This window comes from Dermacentor albipictus, chromosome 2 (assembly GCF_038994185.2).
Source record: "Dermacentor albipictus isolate Rhodes 1998 colony chromosome 2, USDA_Dalb.pri_finalv2, whole genome shotgun sequence".
NCBI lineage: Eukaryota > Metazoa > Arthropoda > Arachnida > Ixodida > Ixodidae > Dermacentor > Dermacentor albipictus.
In genome coordinates, this window is record NC_091822.1 from 144,604,530 (window position 1) to 144,622,462 (window position 17,933).

Below are 17,933 nucleotides of genomic sequence, written 5' to 3' on the forward strand. Positions count from 1 at the left end.
GCAATAAATGCCTTACCTCATCATCGGAGCCACCCTTGATGAACTTGGCCTTGGCGTCATCTTTATCAGCTTTGGAGGACACCTTCTTCTTAAAGCTCATCTCATCGTCGGCGTCGGAATCTGAATAATGCATAACATTTCTCTTAATATTACCCATGGTAGGCACTTCTGTAAGGTCTAAACAGTCCTAGTATAAAAGAAACTGATATGCCACAATGCCAAAAGCATCAAAGATGACTTGGACATAACTGCAGCACTATTCTGGTGTACTACTTTGTAAAATGAACACAGCATCAAGCCTTAAATCCGTGTCCTGTGTTGTGCACAATGGCATACTGCTTATTAAAGGACACTAAAGGCAAATACAGTCGAACCTAAATAACACTAACAGGGATATAACCAATTAGGGGATGTACTAATAAAGTACTAGATATAAAATTTAGTTGGCCATGCTTTATTTCAGTGAATATTCGACTACTACGATGAAGCAAAATATGCAAGGTTCAAGTAATTTTTGGTTACAGAGAAGGGAATCGAAGTTAAAAATGCATACCATAATTTTATGCATATAACCCACATCAAAAATTAAACATTTAACCACAAAGTTGCGGTGCAGGTTACATGTGAATTTCGCCTTAAGATGTGGCTTCATGGCAGCACGGCGCACGCTGCCATGAACCCACACCTCGAGGCAAGGTTCTCGTCCATTCAAAGTTTCGTTATCTTACAGGGAACCCAACTCTGTCCTCACCCCTGCGTGTTGAAACTCCCTTCTCCCCGCCTTCATGGTCGCTTATTTTCCTCCTCTTTACAAATTGCCATCTTGTGTTTAGTACTCAGCAAAGTGCATGTGGCGACAGCAATAGCGCACGCGGCGCCGGCAAACTAGAAGTCAGATCACGATGAGCTGTGCTCAAAGACCGTACTTTACAGCACCGCAGAAGCTGTAGATTATCAGCATCGCTGAGCGGGAGGGAAACAGAGCCGCCGGGAGCAAATACGACTTGGACAAGTCGCATCCGCGAATGGAGACTGTTTTTGCAAAGATGAGAGCGTCATTGTACACAGTTATTTCCACCAGTTATACGCACAGATTTTTTTTTTTCTTTTCTTTCTGGGCTGTTGCTAATGGGGGTGCGGGTTATACGCAGAAAAATACAATATGCCAATAGCAAAAGTGACAAACACTTGAAAGAGCAACTGGAAATGCACATTCAAAACGAGATTATTTACGCAGCTCGACGAGCACAGTGAAAAAGCAGGCCAAATGCACCAATGCCAATTCACTGCACTGATTTTAAATTAGCTAAGGCCGAGCAGACACTAACAAAATCCATGCTTTCATAATGAGACAGTGCAGGAACTTCAATGCAATGTCGCCAACCGTCCTTCATCCTTGCCTCTTTTCTAGCCTACCAAGCCTCTTCAAATGATAAGAGCGGCCTTTTAATCGTGTTTTAGAAGGGTTTAATTTACAGAGATGGCTCACCTTTCTTTTTTATTGTACCTTTAAATAACGTGAAAGAACAGGTGAAACACTCACCCTTATCTTCATCATCATCCCGGTCTTCATCTTCTTCTTCCGGATTCTCACGGTATTTGGCAATGTCGGCCTCGTGGTCCTTGTTGTACTTGCGCAGCTTCTGCCGCAAGGTGGCAAGCGACTTTGAGTTGTTTTTGGACATGTTCTTACGTCCATCACGGTCCTCCCAGCACTGTGGTTTGAAGAGACAAGAAAAATATGCAGCAGTCAAATACAAGGCAGCCCTCCATCTCTCTTCTTGCTGCAACAACATCGACATAGAAACGCAAGACTAACTGCAGCACCAGGACCAATTTCGAGAACGGCCAATCACCCAACACAGATGCGAGAGCAATGGCCAGTTTTAAACAAAGGTGAATCATTAATTTAAGTATTCTTGCATTTTGAGAACAGTTAGTGAACAGAACAATGTCAGTAGAGATGTTTTTGAATAATCCACCTGCTTACGTTGCTTATGTCTAAATTTCTTATTTTACTTTTTATATTATTTTTCAGTGTGCTGTGTTATGTTGGTATAGCAAACCTGTTTTCTTTGCTTTTTCGAACATTACAATGCTTGTTTTGCTTTTCTGTACACCACTTTGCTAACATGCAAGAAATTGCAGTATTTATAAACTAATAAAATTATTTAGATGGACCTTTACAAATAAACCTGATAGCTTCATGTTAAGAATGTAGTGACCTGCATACTACACACCCAGAACAACAGAAAGCATCTGCAGGAGCAACAAATTATCGCTTTCTAGGTAATTAGTGAAATTATTGTCTAATCTTTTTTCTAGCTGCTGATGTCCACCTAGCTACGTAGCCCAAGTGCAAAAACAGTAAGAGCCTAGATATGGGAGCTTCTTTCGAAATAAAGTGTTTCGCATAAAAAATTACCGCTTCATATATGGCAACTTGCCACCCGAAGCCCACAAAAATAAAGTTAACCTTGTAGAATCTTTAATGCGCAATGCTATGCAGAACAAGAGCATCGAATTATCAGCCCATTACAAAGGCTAAATGTGTCATAGAAGCCGAATTAAAAAACTGACAAGCACCATGCATGGCATATGGCATACAATTTCATACCTCAGTCACAAAGTCTTCCAGCTCAACAAGGCTCCGGATGAAAAATTTTGGAATGTTGCCACCCTCTTCCTTATCTATAACCACCTTGGCTTTCTGAAAGGCCCTTGTTAAGTTTTCAAAACCTGAAAAAGTAAATGCACAGTAAGTTACAAGCAGAAGATGCATAAGTAATCGAAGTGCTGTTGTAAATTCACGGTTCAATAATATTTACAGAAAAACATTTGGACAGAACAGTGAGGGACAGCAAGCGCAAGCAATTTCCCGAGCTTATGACATCGCATAGAAATGGACTGCTTTATTTGATATGCATTTTTACAACACTCCTATGCATTCCAGCACAATTCCCACCAGCCACATTTAATGTGGGCTGCAACCTCAGGTGCTCCTTGAAGTGAATTTTCTGCATTTGCTAATGGCAACATTACAGCAAGGATTTGGTGCCACGGCTGCTTACATTTCTAAAATCCAAATATGCATTAATTAAAACCATTAGCATAATCATGACGTCGAACTTATCATTGATTTCATAAATATTAAGGCAAATTCAGTTTTATGCATTTTGGAGCTCTAAAATCAGACTGAACCGAGTCAATAAAAGCACACTGTGTCCCATCTGTACATGCAACCTACAACATTTCAACCATAAAACATGTTTTAGCAATCAAACAAACGACTCACTTGTTAAAAGTTTGCTCATGTCCTTGATCTTTTTGTGGTTCTTGATCTGTTTAATGATGTCTGTCAGTTCCTCAAATCTGTAAAGCAATCATGGCAACTACTACATTACTGCCATGGTCACTACCACACTATAGCTTCTTGCATGAAATTCCAAGGCGAAAAAAGAGTGCTTCAGCAGCTGCTTTAGAAAAGCAGGCCTGTGCTTCATAATGGGAAACGGCTATGTTCAGACACAAGAGTAACCTTGCTCACCTTTTTTCTCGCGTGCTGCGTACAACACGCTTGGCTTCCTCCTCGTCATCACTGAAGGCATAGGCCCTGCATGAAAAAGCACACCAAGGCTCCCGCTCAATATAAACACAAACAAGATACATGACAGGGCTCTTACAGATTATTCCAAGATTTTTTCAGAGCTACAAGCAGAAATAGCACACCCCTCTTGTGCGCTCGAGCACATGGTCAGTGTCAAACTAAATATACATTCTTGCCTAGGAGAAGACTCGAGAATTTTACTTCCCATTGTGCTCTGTAGTCCACAAATACGATTTCACTTGTGTTCCAACAATAACAACAGACGCGCGATTTGGAAACATACATGGCATATTACATCACCTCAAGTAGGTGCTTCTTAAGCAATTACAAATCGCTCCCTTGTCAGGCCAGACTACAACAAGGTTTTCAAGAATTCATGCTTCAAATGTATGTGAATTTACCTGACAATTAATGCCACATTGTAGTAAGCCCAGAAAAGTATTGGATGGAAGTCGGGCACACTGTTTACCAAAGATGTTGCCTCTGCTTATCAGGGTTTATCCTGACAAACATGCCATGACCTGGCAGTGCTGTCCATTAACAACACATTAAAATAAACTGTGGCAAAGAAATGCGCAACTATTTATGGCAAGAACACACTAAGTATTCTAACATTGAGTGCTTTTACAGTTGCACAGCAACCGGCATCACCAGTTGAAGTAGTGAACGTAAAAGGCATTAGGACACTAAAGTTCGGCAACTACAAGCAGTAAGCGAAATACGATGACATGTATGACCATGCCTGATTACACTACTTACGATGTGATGGCTGTTGCCTTCTGCGGAATCTGCTCCTCCTCCGATGACTCAGATTCGGACTCCGAGTCCGATCCGGTGGCGAAGAATCTACTCATGTCGGGCGGTTACCTGAACATGGGGTCAACAAGAACGTCGTCATGACTGGTCTAAACCTGACGGGTTAAACAATGCGCGAGTGCCCCAGCCGTTACAAGACCACAGCAACTGAATTTGCTTTCTAGAAGTACTTGATCTAGTTTGACAACACTGTAATGGAAGTTGCACACATCTGCACCATATTGCGTCAGAGCCTGGTGTCGATCTTATGTTCGCTGCATATAAGAAAACAACTCGCTGAACATTTAAAACGAACCTTCTTGTCGGCATAGCTTTTAGATGGTATAGGAGCGATTTTTGAAGACAAAACTGATATTCCGCCAGCAACGTGACAGTTTACCTCGACAACGAATGCACCAACAGTACCGATATTCGTGCGGCTATCAATACTACTACTACCCTCAGGTGTGCTGAATGTGTCTTGACCTTCTCATGCAGAGCAGTACGTTGCGCGTGCGTTATACAATGACAAGAATTCCAGCGTAACTACTTTTTAAAGAGCACTGTGTGATCACGCCGGCTCCCATGCCGCCGCTCATAACGGCGCGTTACCATGAACAAGCAGCTGACGGTCCTTAACTCATCCTCGTCGCTAATCACCAGTCGCGATGTCAACTATAAGTTACTAATAAGAACAATACTTACTTTCGCACTCGCAAGAAGGGTGACAAACTCCAAGACAGGCTTAACACACGTAAAACACGACGACAGAGGCACAAGTGAGAGACTGAAAGCAGCGAAACAAAATAAATACCTAAATAGCAAAAGTTGCTTTCTCAATGTTGCTAGCTTAGACAATTAATATTGTTCAAAACTGGAGAAACTACTCCGAAAAAAAAAACTGAAAAGTTATCTGAATAAGCTTTTGTAACCCCTAATAACTTTATGTTAAGTTCTATAGTATAAATATATTTTATGCTCTTAACTATCACAGTAACAGAATGGTAGACTTTAGTGGTCGCAGCAGCTGTAGCAGTAGTAGCTCACGTCATTCGCTGTCACTGCATGCATTGGCATGCTGCAGTCGTGACTATAGTGTACTAGAATAATGCTAGATTTTGGATGTCGGCGGAGAGTTTAACCGCCATGCAGTACAGTCGAAGTAGCTGCAGCGTTGCAGCTTCATTGATAACACGAGTGTACTTATTTGTGCTTACGAGCTTTTATACAATCTGCTTACACCTTAATCACGACTAGACGTTTAAATGAAAACAAAGTATTTTCATGTAGTTGTCCAGTGAGCAGCCTCATGTAACATTTACTGCTTGTATTTAGCGTCATATATCTTGTACATCATCTAACCGCCCCAGGATATGGGTGTCTTCAGTAATCGAACCACGTCGTGCAGAAGTTCCAGAAGCTTGAGTTACCAGGGCGGTCGGCATTGTACTATACGATGCACAGCACGCTGTCCGTCGAACCATGACCCAAAGCAGTACCGTAAAAGTGACACAAACCGGCGTCATCACACGAATAAAATCAGCCGTTCATTACAGCGAGCGGTATCACGTGGTTGCCTTTGAGCCGCAGGTCAGGATTATCAATCCCCTTGACGATACCTTTGATGGCACGTTCGACGTCTTGTCCGAAGGACAGGCCTATGACGACCAATGCGATAGACACAAACACAACAATCACCACAGTGAAAACGTTCACAATGTAGTCAGGAATGATTGGCGGTGGACGTTTGTCTTGGACCATCATCACGTCCGGTACGCTGTCAGCCAAGGTCGTTTCCTCTATGTCCAAACTGTGCATGGTGTCGTTATTAACCGAGCTGAAGGTGCACCTCCAGGTTCAAGGCGGTACCAGCAAGCTTAGGTGCTGCAGCAGATCACGTGGTAAAGACGTGCACGTGTCTATAGTGTCCTATTCAATACTTTAAAATTTTACGCTGTTGATAATTGTTCGTTCGCTTAATTTTAAGTGATACGATCAACAAAGTACCGGCGTTCTGTCAAAATCGATTCCTACAAGCTCTGCTCAACATGAATTTTCAAAGCGGCGGCTTGGGGAAAACTATTACATAAAGACGAAGATCGAAACAGCCGCCATCACGCGCCATCTCCTCTCGTGCGTGCGGAGGACCCCGTGGAAGCAGATGGCCACAAAATGATCTCGTCACGAAGCACTTGATCGAGTACCGGACGCGTTTTTACTGGCAAGTAATGTTTCTATTCGAACGTGCTTCCTCCACATAACACAAACGCGATACGGTGCGCACTTGCATCTGTTGCGCTAATTTATCTGACATTTTTTGTGGCTTTGCGTGCGCCACAGGCAGCAACGTATGTTTAGAGGCCCCAGAATAATATTTGCACTGCCCATGTCGAAGTTCGTTATACCGAAAATTCGTTATATCAAAGTTTAAACGCCCTTCCCGACATGCATTTTATCTTTTTTTCGGCTTTCCCAGTGAGATATACAATTGCATGTCACTCTCATTGACTAATAGATATAGAAACCAATCTTTCCAGGCAAACTAAAAAATAAATTGCCACTAGCTATTGCTTTGTTTGTAGCTCAAATATTTTGCTAAGATTTTATTTCTTGGCTCAAATCATAAAACAGCATGGATTATAATGAATGCAGCATGAAGATTTCATGGACTGCAGTGCATTGATTGTATTTCATGTTTTTATTGTAAGAGGCTGTTATGTGATTTGAATCCAGGCAAGAAGCCCAAACAGAATAGTCGCATCAACCAGTTTGTGTTTTAAGTTATCCCACATTAATATCGACTAGTCATTGCTGAAACACCTAGCATACCTAGCTGAACATATGCAAAAGTGTGGTAGAAGTGCATATAATTCAGGATAACAGAGGCCTCTCACTCTCCCCGAAACTAACAGATACACTTCTCCATATTTTGAAGTTTAACAGTGTGCCACTGTGATGTGCGATTCCATTCCAGAAATGTATTTTATAGTAGTCCTGCTAGTAGTGGGGTAAGTGGAATTCGTATGGCAGGCGAGTCTCCTGGGCCACGACTTTGTAGCAATGTCTTTTCCAGATGCTAATGCCCGTCGCGCTCGTGAGCAGTCAAGAGATGCTCCACCCCGGGTGGAGTGTCGACCTTGGCCACTCACGAATGCAAGAAGCGCCGAAAGGGATTAGCATTGAGAAAAGGCATCGCTACAAAATTGCAGTCCTGTAGTTTTTCATGTTCCAATATGGGAAACACATGCACAGACTGGAAAACCAGCAAGCTTAGCTAAGTGCAAACGTAACCTTGTTTTCTTTGGTTAAGTCAGCCAAATGCTCAATAAAATTGAATGCAAATATCTCTGTACATTTTTCAGTAAGTGAATGCCAAAATTTGGAGTGCAAGCATCATACTGCTTCAGTCAGAATAGCAATCATTGTTGGGTACAGGGATGCTCTTGACAACTAACTCTTGGTTGCTTCATAAACATGAAGGTTTCCAAGCTGGTTGCAAATACTAGACTATGACTTCACTGAATGCTCATTTACCATGATAGCTGTTTATACAGGTACATTCAAAACTAATACATGCACTTGCAGTGTTGCTATAAGCTGTTTAGTGTCAGTTCCTCTATAATGTTATAGTGCTCATGATAAAAATAAAATGCTTACAAGTAATCACTCAGAAATGTCATATTTGGTATTGAACCTGGGACCTTCTCTTCCAGAAAAGTCATGTTCAAACGAAGCGTGCCACTAGTATGGTGTTGACTAAGTCCACTCACCAAGAGGAGTGCTAAACTGAAAACACAGCAAAGGACATGACTGAGTGAGCAGACAACAATACAAAGGCATTGTGCACGCTCGTCAAAGTATTTCGCTCCCTTTTCAATATGGAATCTTGCCCCCTAGGCCAATCCAACACCTGGCCAAAAGCAGCATTGCCTCACAAGGCCGTTGTTATAGCACTTGCAGCGGTGCACAATATAACAAACCAGCACTAAATGAAACGAATCCAGTATTCAGAAGTGTCACAAAGGAATGGGCAAAAAGCAAAAGCTGTAGTTCAGCAATGCAGATTCTTCCTGCTTTGCATGGCATTGTTTGCTGCAAATAACACTGCCAAACAGTGCAAGGTTACTGCATGCAAAACACATTTGCTATTCCCGTCATCACTTTGCATGTTAGGCAAAACTTCAACCTTTTTCTGCTCATTCTCTGTCGCTTGCAATGCTTTTCAGCAATATGAATCTATAGGCACACAGTTACATGCTGTAACCACAGCTGGCAAACCGAACACTGGCACTTATACCAGCTCTTGTACAGTCACTATATGGGAGCTCACCGCTTGGCAATTGCTGAAGTCTTCCACAGAAGACTATCTACATTATTCTTTCAGTTCCCATGATTTCTCTTGGCAAGCCCTGCATCAAAAGATTGCTTAAGGAAAGGCGGCCTGCCACTTTTCACGTTTCGAGCAGCGCAAGGCAAGCCTGACAGTACTGTGGTGAGTAAGTGGAGGCAAGCCTCAAACAAGTAGCTAATAAACCAGCATTTCCTTTATTAAAGTGGAAATCTCAGTGTACACATTCAACTAAGTGACGGTGACTGTAGAGAACAACAGGAAATATAAGAAATCAATGAACATTCACATATATACATACAGAAGCATGAGAAAGCAAAATAATCATAGGCCGTCCTTACTGTGACTAAATATTCAAATTGCAGGTAGACTGTCAAGCGTTGCGAAGAACCTGCACATTCAAAAAATAGGATCCAACACGTTAAAATTTAAACAAACAGTTCTTTCAAATGCATAATTTTGTTTCTTTTTCAATATTCATTGTAAATACAATGGTAAAAGGCGAGCACGGCACACGTGGGTCTGCCGACTCTAATTTTGGTTCTAGCAGTACTGCAATCGAACTAGCAAAAAGCCAAGCCCGATACTTCAAGCACTATTACGCTGTAGGCGAAAACGCAACTGCAGGCGCGCGCACACACGCGCACACACGCACACACTGCTCTTCCCATTTTGCCATTTGGCATGGTAGCGACACAAGGAAAAACAACGTGAATGAGTTGGTTCCAGAAGTGAGCCGCCCTGGTCCATAGGAATGTCGAACGCAACGGCGCAACGTTCAATCGGCGGTCTGCGACGGAGGCGGTGGCTCTTAGGACTTCTTGTACTCGATCCGTTCCACTTTGACCTCGTCCCCTATCAGCTGATAGACGTAGGTGACAACGGTGGACGACTGGATGTCCATGAGCACGAACGACGGAATGACGTTGCTCTCGAGTGCATTGTAAGCACCGGTGGCCGATCCCGGGTTGATGTAGAACTTGTTCTCGTGCTCGTACGCCTCGAAGCGGTGCGTGTGTCCCGAGATGAGCACGTCAACGTCCAGCTGTCGCTGCAGCAGTGCCAAGCTGTCCGGGTTGCCCCACGGCACCACTTGGTGGCCGTGGCACAGGCCGATGCGAAACTGGCCCACGGTGACCACCTTCTGCTCGGGGTAGTTGAGGTTCTCGTCGAAATCACCGCGCACGACGTGCACGTCGCTGGCCAGCGTCTTCAGGTAGTCGTACGACTCCTTGGTGCACAGGTTGCCCGTGCACAAGATGTGCTGGATGCGGCCGGGCACCAGCAGCTTCTTGAACTTGGCTGGCAGGCTGTGGCAGCGGTGCGGGACGTGCAGATCGCCCAGCACGAGGACTAGCATGATTTTCGAAGTCGCCTGGCACTGCGCAAGGAGTGGAGCGAGTGATGAGACTGAGTTCGTTGCCTTCCCGCTAGCAAATCTATCCACCGGCGGTCAGCGAACGGCAAACACCGCCTCCCTTTCGGACCACACGCCAACGATGACGGCTGAAGAGACGGGCGGACGGGCGCACTCGACGTTTTCACTTTATTTACTAGTGCAGCAATGACCTTACAAAAGTGAACACTACACGATGAGTGAAGCGCTAGAGGCGCTCGGATCGCTACAAGCTATAAATGTAACAAATATTTGTGCTGTTGAGCACACGTAACGCTTGTAGCGCTATATGTAGAGTATGCACGAGGGAATACACACTTTGGGGGTAGACGGATGCTACTAAACTGTATGACTATATAGCATATTTGCGTACATAGAGACCGGGCATAACTGACGCTTTGCTACGTACTAGACAGCTTGCTACAAAAAGAAATGTTCATTGAAAATTTTGTTTTTATGAGCATTAAAAAACACACTTTTTTTTTGTCACTGCACCAAGCGTAAAGGCGTTGCAAACACTCTGATTCAAGTACTGTACTGGTGTAGCCTGTTATTTCTCTAGTGTGCTCCATGTCGTTGCGTGTGACGTAATTGTGTTTTGTTTTTGATTGTAGTTAAGCAGTTTCGTTATCGGCGAAGGCTACCAGCAGTAGGAAAGTCCGCAGCGATCATTGCTGCTGGCGCTATGGGTTGTTGCTGTTGCTCCTGCAGCAGCTGCTAACTGAATGCGCGTGTGTCATGCTGGATGCGTTTGTTGCGCGCAGTTGCAGCGGTCAACCGCGGACGGGCTGCATAGCGCACCCCGTGTTTCTCATGGCAGGCATTCGGACGAGCCAGTGAACATGAGAAACTTTTCCCGGACGTGACGGAGGGACCGCTCATTGACCGTCTTGAAGCCCGCACCAATCGAAACTGTATAATCTGCGATCTGGACGCTAATCTGTGTGATTGGCTGGACGGCGATTGCGGAATTCGGTGAGCGAGTATTCTTGCTGCTCTGTGGTGCCGTCTTCGAGAACGGAGTTAAAAAGAGACAAGGAAAAAAAAAATATCAAAGGTGGTGCTGCAAATTTCTCCAATGTTCTGCGCGGCGCATCGTAGCTAAGACATTAGCAGAAGCGGCGATAGTATCGAGGAAAAAGGCAGAGATAGTGCCTTGTCGGTTAGACTGACCCGTGGAGACCGTCAAAAAGTGGCACGCGCACACGCTGTTAACGATGCCGCTGGACGGCTGGTGCTCCAAACCTGTCACTGCTGTACACTGCAACACTTTCCGCATACTGATGCCGCGCTGGACCGAAACTGCGCGCTGTTTGTGATCTGACACTTCTGAGCATATGGACCGCGAACCTTGTAATTTTATGCTCGGAGAGGAAGCGCGCTCCTTGCAGCGTGTTGCGAGACGAATGTTGATTGTACTGTTTCTTTTTCAATTTTCTTTGACTTCAGTGCCTCTGCATATCAAGGATAATTAGAACAGTGTCTGCCATGCCTCCAGAAAGTGCACCAGCCAACAAAATGCTCCGAGATTTCCAGTAAGTTATCAGATTTTCCCTGCACTATCTTTTTTTCTTCATTAAACAATCTGCCCATCTATACTAGCTGTGAGGAAAAAAAGAATTCCAAAATGCAAATGTATTTTGCAAGTACTTCTTTCTCCTTGTTCTTTCGTGTTTTATTTTTGTTGTTGTTGTTGGTCGTTAACATTGTTAATGTGTGCAAATGAAGGATTATATTCTTAAAGTAGTTAGCCTGCCCAACACATTCATTGTAGCTTCCATATTACAAGCAACTTTGACTATGTGTTCTCAAAACCCAAATATTATTAACCACATTATATTTATGCTGATTTTATGCGCATTAAATATATCATACAGTAGTAAAGAGAGGCCATGCACTGCCTTGTATTATGTATAACAATACAGTGTCATTTTAACTAAGTAAATTAAGCTTGTCGTGTGTCCTGACAAAAGAAATGAAAACAAATGGATGAAATAAAACAAAAAGAAAACCAAATGCAATTTTATGTGAGAGTTGTTTTTGTGCAATCTTTCCATTGAGTACTTTACGATTTAGGGTTCATAACTGAGACACATGTACATGGTTTACCAACCATTATCAAAATTAACCAGTCATGCTGTCAGTCACAGGGGAGGGCAGTAACCATGACATAACATGACTTCTACGTGTTGGTTTCTTTTATGTTTTTTCTTGCAAAACTTCATTTCTTTTTATATAATTAAATAAAAGAAATTCTGACCCTCGGTTAAATGAAAATACTGTGATACGGCTCCCTTGACTGTGATGAATGCTGAATGTGCGGGAATATTGCAAATATGAGATTACTGAGGCACTGTTTCTCCATGTGTGACTGGTTCTTGACCAATACGGCTGTGACCAGAAGTGAAGAACATAAACATGGCATGCCTCTTCGTGCAAGGGAACTCGTTATTGAAAGGAAAAACATCCCTGAATTTGAGAGAATCAAAATGTTGCTGTTTTGCAACGGTATGCTAGGTTGAGCGAGAGTCTTCTCCACAGGTTCATGTGCATTTCCTGTGCAAAAATAAGAAAGACATTTTTAAAATTCAGAGTAGAATTACTTAGAAATTTGTTGTGTTAATGTGACCGCATTTTATTGCATACACTTATGAGACTAATATAGTACTGTGTACGTCAGTGAATATTAATTCAGATGGGACAAAGTTTGACTCTCTTTCACGTTCCATTTAAGCAAGACCAACCACATTGTATGCCAACCATAGTGGTGAGGAAGTGTGTCTGCCAATAACCGGTGAAAAAAAAATAGTTGGGAACATAACTGGGAAGCAAACTAAAGCTCTGAAGAACTGAACCCTCGGCGTGTTGGAATGCATTCATCTTCAGAACAAAGTGTGCAGACAGACGGGGAATGCAGTGAAGTGGACAAACACTGGCGCTTTGTGTTTGTCTGCTTCACTGCTGCATGTCTTGTTGCTTTGTCCTTAAGAGGAGAGCTGCGAAATGTGGAAACCCTCGTGAACCATCTGTATTTTCTGTTTTGATAATCCTTATAAACACTTCTGCATGGGTCCGAAAGGAGCCTGCAGTATGTGTGAATATAAAATCTGTGACTTATATGACTAGAAAACAAAGAAATAAGTGTTAATGAGCATCTATTTTGCAGGGTGTACATCCTGACATGGAATGTAGTCTGTCGAGCACCAATCGCAGACCTCCGCAGTGCCTTGGGCCTCGAGCCTCCCATAATTCCAGACGCATTACCAGACATGTACGCCATTGGGTAAGTTTTTGAGTGCGTGTGCAACACACTGCATCTCTTTCTATGTTACTGCATATCTTCCTCAAGGAGCATCTGACACATCTGTTGGAGTTGTAGATGCTCTAACATGCACTTTTCGCACGTAAATTAATTTAGAAATCTAGTTCTGTGGTTTCACGAACCAAAACCACAATCTGATTATGAGACTTGCCGAAGTGTGGTACTCCAGATTAATTTTGACCACATGGAGTTCTTTAATGTGCACCTAAATCAACGCAACCATAGCCACCAATCACATGCACCAATCATAGCCACTAAGCGAACCGCGGTGGGTCGTACGTAAAAGGATCACACTTAGCAACCATAAAAGTAGAGAAACATTTGGAAAGATGTTTTAATTTGAGACAGGTCCTAATACAGGTGATTAACTTGATATGGTCTCAAAATACCGGCACGGTGTCATTGACCATCACCGCAAAAATTTTATCTTTTTGTGCAGCAGCAAGGCTAGGTGTTACAATGTTGCTCATAAGACAATAAACAAGAGCGCTGCATGTTTATTCTTGCTGCACTTGCATGTGGCAGCCACAGCAATCACAGGAACAGAGCCCGCCACTGCATCATGATGTCATGGCACTTCATCCCTCTGGGTACCGAAACCGAATTCGGGTTGTAGAAACAAGTATATTGCATTAAATTAATTTATTTATTTAATACATTTGCCAGAATTTTTTCTTTTTCCTTTAAGGTTTAGAGCATTTAGACTTCAGTGCAAGAAAATTACAAGTCGAAACTGCCATGACATTACTCCAGATTTTGCTTTCTTAAGTATTTTATTTTTTACAGCATTGGGTGTTATGCAAATCATAGACGACTTGGCCACGTCTTTAGTTAAATAGCGGGAGCATTTGGTTTAATGTAAATGCACAGATTTTCTTAAAATTGCGCAGGTATTGTGAGGAAATGCAGGCAGTAGATATAGGTTGACAACAGTATACAGTAGAAGCTTGTTGATACGGTCCCCTCACGTACGATTTCCCGGCTCCAACGTTAGCGATCGAGAAGACAAAAAAATGACCCACTTGAGTGACGCCTATTTTTTTCTTGTTCATACGTTCCCAGAAAACGCGATCTATTGGCATCAACCTTCAATAGATTGGCAAACTGCTATCGTGTTATACATTTTTCGGCCGCTAGATGCTATGTAAACAAGAAAATGCGCGAGGCACGCGCGATCGACAGCAGTGGGCACCAGATGCACCAGCTTCCCCGCAATACTCGCCCGTCTGTCTCACGTGAAAACGCCGGCGCACACTCAATTTCTCATTTCGGTACCAGCAAATCTCCGCCTGGGTTGTCGCACGCTGCATTCACAACTATTGCTGCCAACCATATTGCGATGAGCACGTTCACCTATCTGTTTCACATGCGTGGTGCCATTGGAAGCGTACTGCACGCTTTAATAGGCGTTAACGCAAACACGACGCCGTTCCCTGCTGCAGATTGCGATCGTATGATACATTTTCCAGCCACTAGATCCCATGTAAACAAGAAAAGGCACGAGGCACGCACGATTGAGAACAGTAGCCGCCCGCTGCATCAGCTTCCACGCAATACTCCCCTGTCTCACATGAAAATGCCGGCACACACTCGGTTTGTTATTTCGGTACCAGCAAAGCTCATCCCGGGTCATCGCATTCACAGCTATCGCTGCCATATCTATTGCGATAGGCATCTTCACCTATCTGCTTTACAGCGCGCGGGGCGTAGTGCTGCTGGTAGGGTACTGCACACTTTTAGTAGGCGATAATCCAAACGCAACGCCATTCCTTGCTGCAGGCGGTGCAATGTGAGCATCACCTTTCGCTTCGGGGTTGCCCACCAGCTCGATTTCGTTTCGGTTTCCCATCGCCCTTGAAACACTACACAATAGACAAGAAAGGCACTGCTGAGCCGGCGTGAGAGCACCGCATGCAGAACAAAATTCAACTAGCGGGTGTACGCCTCTACCATCTCTCATACACATTGCCTTGATTAGAGTGCTTTAGTTGAGCGTCTTTACGGTACGCTCCACTCCGAGTCGCTCAAAGAAGTGGTTTCCATTCTCGGGCAGCGCACACACAAACCAAGCGCGAGTAAGACAGGACAAGCGCTGGTTGAATAACTGAGTTTTTATTTGAATAAAAGGATTATATACCCAGTAATCATGAAATTCATGTGGATTACCTGTAAAAACCGTCATACACTCACGAGTGATCAATGAATGAGATCGCTTCGTTTGCCAGTTGTTTACTTCGTTCGGTGCACTGCAGTAACCCATGTCTGTCGTCTGCTCTTTTTCATACCATTTTCTTGTGAATCGGCAGAATTTCACTGATGGCATCAACCCTTTTGTGTTTACATTGCTGTTGTGACAGTTAACAACACAGTAATAATTTAGTCATCCAAAGAGGCACCGGCGCAAGCAAGAGATATGTCGCGCACAGCGTGAACTGAATGGGGCTGCCATCTTGAAGGGAAGTGGCGGAAACGTACACCCGTGAGAAGTGAAATCGTTCCACCAGAGGAGAAACGAGCGCTGGCGTCTAGGATGAAGCTTGGTGTGCGGACGTCTATAAGAAAACAAAACGTGCCTCGGGCCGTCGAAGCCACAGCAGCTCGATGCGCGTCTCGTGCCCAACGATTCGTATTATGTAGATGTCAACCACAGTTGAGTCTGCCAAAATTTTTAGTAACTTTGGATCGTACATTTTTCTTTTCGGTTAGTAGGTTTCTCTCTCGAGTTTCTTTTATTTTATTTTTATTTTTTACTCTGAACCTATGAACGATGTTCTACTGTACATGTAATATCTACTGAGGAGCCACCAATGATGGTGAGCAGTGAATAGTCGGCCACAAACGTTTACGGGGCACGAATAGTTAAGGTTTTGATTGAATTCTTCCATTTTCTTCTTTTTTAATGGATTCCATTTTAGTGGATTGCTATGTGGGTCAGAAAAGCTACTACAAATTGAAACTTCAAATACGAGGCTATGTACCCCATCTTCACGGAAGCTCTGCTTTTTCGCAAGCCTATAGCATCCTGTAAACTTTGTAAACTGTAAACTTTGATTCATGCAGGGCCCACCCACGTAAACTATCACTCTGCTTTGAAAATTATGTTTACTAGCTGGATCCCTGGCAGTAATTGTGATTTTGCACAGTGCATGTTGCCCACTTGACAGACATCACTGCATGAGTGCTGCTAAGTTATTGCTGTCCTAGTTATGCTTCTGCAAGGTGTTTGACTAGCTTCCACATTTTGAAAACTGTCAGCATCTGGACTTTTTGCACTGTGTTTGTGATGTGACTTATTGTGACAGTGCACTGCTGTGTTTAACCATTGCGAATGATTGCACTTCATTCAGCTAGCTACAACACCAGTTTTAACAGAGCCAGTAACAAACAAAGCCGCATTATACTGGCCAGTAGGTCCATACAAGAGGAAATACAAACATGTAAACACATGAATTTGAAAACTCTGCCAGGTGTGAAACTAATCAAAGCATGTCATAAAGAAGGAGAAAAAGAAGAAAACGAATACAGTTTATTTTTGTTCAATTCAGAGGATGGAACTAAGTTCCTTTGACAGTTCTATTATCTTCACACAGCTCGGTAATAAAAAGAAATTGGAAAGAAACTGCAATAACAGGAGGTAATGCTGCTGGAATGTGGGGCAACGCTGTGTGTTTGGGTAGGTGTACATGTGAATGCATGCACGTGGGTGTTTGTGCACATAAAATACACTGGATGTTTCACGGAACTTGAACTGAGCTTTAAAAAATAAGGTACTGGTGAATTCTAGGCAACTATGACCAATGGTCTACCATTCGCTGTTGACTTTGAGTTATTCATATTCTTTTTTGAAGTCCGATTTGTTAGCTAATTATAGCCACAATCAATTACGAAAATTTTGAGCTATTTTCTTCTGGGAATAAATTTGATTGGAAATGTTGTCAATCAATCAATCAATCAATCAATCAATCAATCAATCAATCAATCAATCAATCAATCAAAAAGTGAGCTTTACTTAAACAAGTCAAGGAATGTGTACAAAAATAGTTGGACCAATAGCTTATATGGCTAGTAGCTGGTCAAATACACAAAAGTACATATACAGGTCAACCAAATACATATTTGCTCAATGAGTAAGAACATTATTAACATGAACAAGTACTTTTTTTTTTAAGGAAGAGCTATTACGTTTGGCTAGACAAGAAGAAGCATTTACATACAAGATCAAAATTTCTGGTTCAAACACCACATGCTCAAAAACACCCAGTGAAGTTGTTTCCATGATGTTATCTTTTACACTTTTTTTTTTGCAGGCTGTAACGCCTGTGAAAGGTGAAAAGAAGTGACATCACTGTGTCCCTTGTATGTTTGGATTACAACTCTCTCAATAATGTTTTCAAAGAATGAAAGCCACATGTTCATTTTAAAAGAAGGCAATCAGCCCCAGTGTCCAAGCAACGACATCAGCATC

At 43.0% G+C, this 17,933-nt stretch overlaps 3 protein-coding genes across 6 annotated transcripts in view; 1 reads left to right on the plus strand and 2 right to left on the minus strand.

The window, feature by feature from the left end:
• The window catches only part of eIF3c (eukaryotic translation initiation factor 3 subunit c), a 36,382-nt gene extending 31,121 nt beyond the window's left edge, over window positions 1-5,261 (minus strand). The window contains exons 1-7 of the mRNA XM_065435550.2: window positions 5,108-5,261; window positions 4,367-4,474; window positions 3,548-3,613; window positions 3,296-3,372; window positions 2,618-2,739; window positions 1,544-1,715; window positions 17-120 (exon numbers count right to left, since the gene is read on the minus strand). Coding sequence (XP_065291622.2) covers window positions 17-120; window positions 1,544-1,715; window positions 2,618-2,739; window positions 3,296-3,372; window positions 3,548-3,613; window positions 4,367-4,461 — 636 coding nt within the window. The 5' untranslated portion in view covers window positions 4,462-4,474; window positions 5,108-5,261. The remainder of the gene's footprint in view (window positions 1-16; window positions 121-1,543; window positions 1,716-2,617; window positions 2,740-3,295; window positions 3,373-3,547; window positions 3,614-4,366; window positions 4,475-5,107) is intronic.
• Window positions 5,262-6,478: 1,217 nt separating this feature from the next.
• Window positions 6,479-17,933, plus strand: part of LOC135904665 (inositol polyphosphate 5-phosphatase K-like) — a 38,585-nt gene continuing 27,130 nt past the window's right edge. Inside the window, exons 1-5 of one of the 4 annotated variants that reach the window (XM_065435554.2) lie at window positions 6,479-6,623; window positions 8,787-8,894; window positions 10,911-11,121; window positions 11,596-11,681; window positions 13,313-13,429. In XM_065435554.2, the coding sequence (XP_065291626.2) occupies window positions 11,635-11,681; window positions 13,313-13,429 (164 nt within the window). In that variant the 5' untranslated portion in view covers window positions 6,479-6,623; window positions 8,787-8,894; window positions 10,911-11,121; window positions 11,596-11,634. Of the gene's footprint in view, window positions 6,624-8,786; window positions 8,895-10,744; window positions 11,122-11,595; window positions 11,682-13,312; window positions 13,430-17,933 lie in introns of those variants that run through there. The other 3 variants (XM_065435555.2, XM_065435556.2, XM_065435553.2) reach the window with 3 other exon arrangements.
• Vps29 (vacuolar protein sorting 29) lies at window positions 8,925-10,313 on the minus strand. Its single transcript, XM_065435559.2, has one exon. It carries the CDS (start codon window positions 10,108-10,110, stop codon window positions 9,562-9,564), a length of 549 nt encoding a protein of 182 aa, XP_065291631.1. The 5' UTR covers window positions 10,111-10,313; the 3' UTR covers window positions 8,925-9,561.

Coding starts and splice junctions, on each gene's coding strand:
- Vps29 (XM_065435559.2), bottom strand. CDS start 10,110: ATGCTAGTCCTCGTGCTGGGCGATCTGCACGTCCCGCACCGCTGCCAC.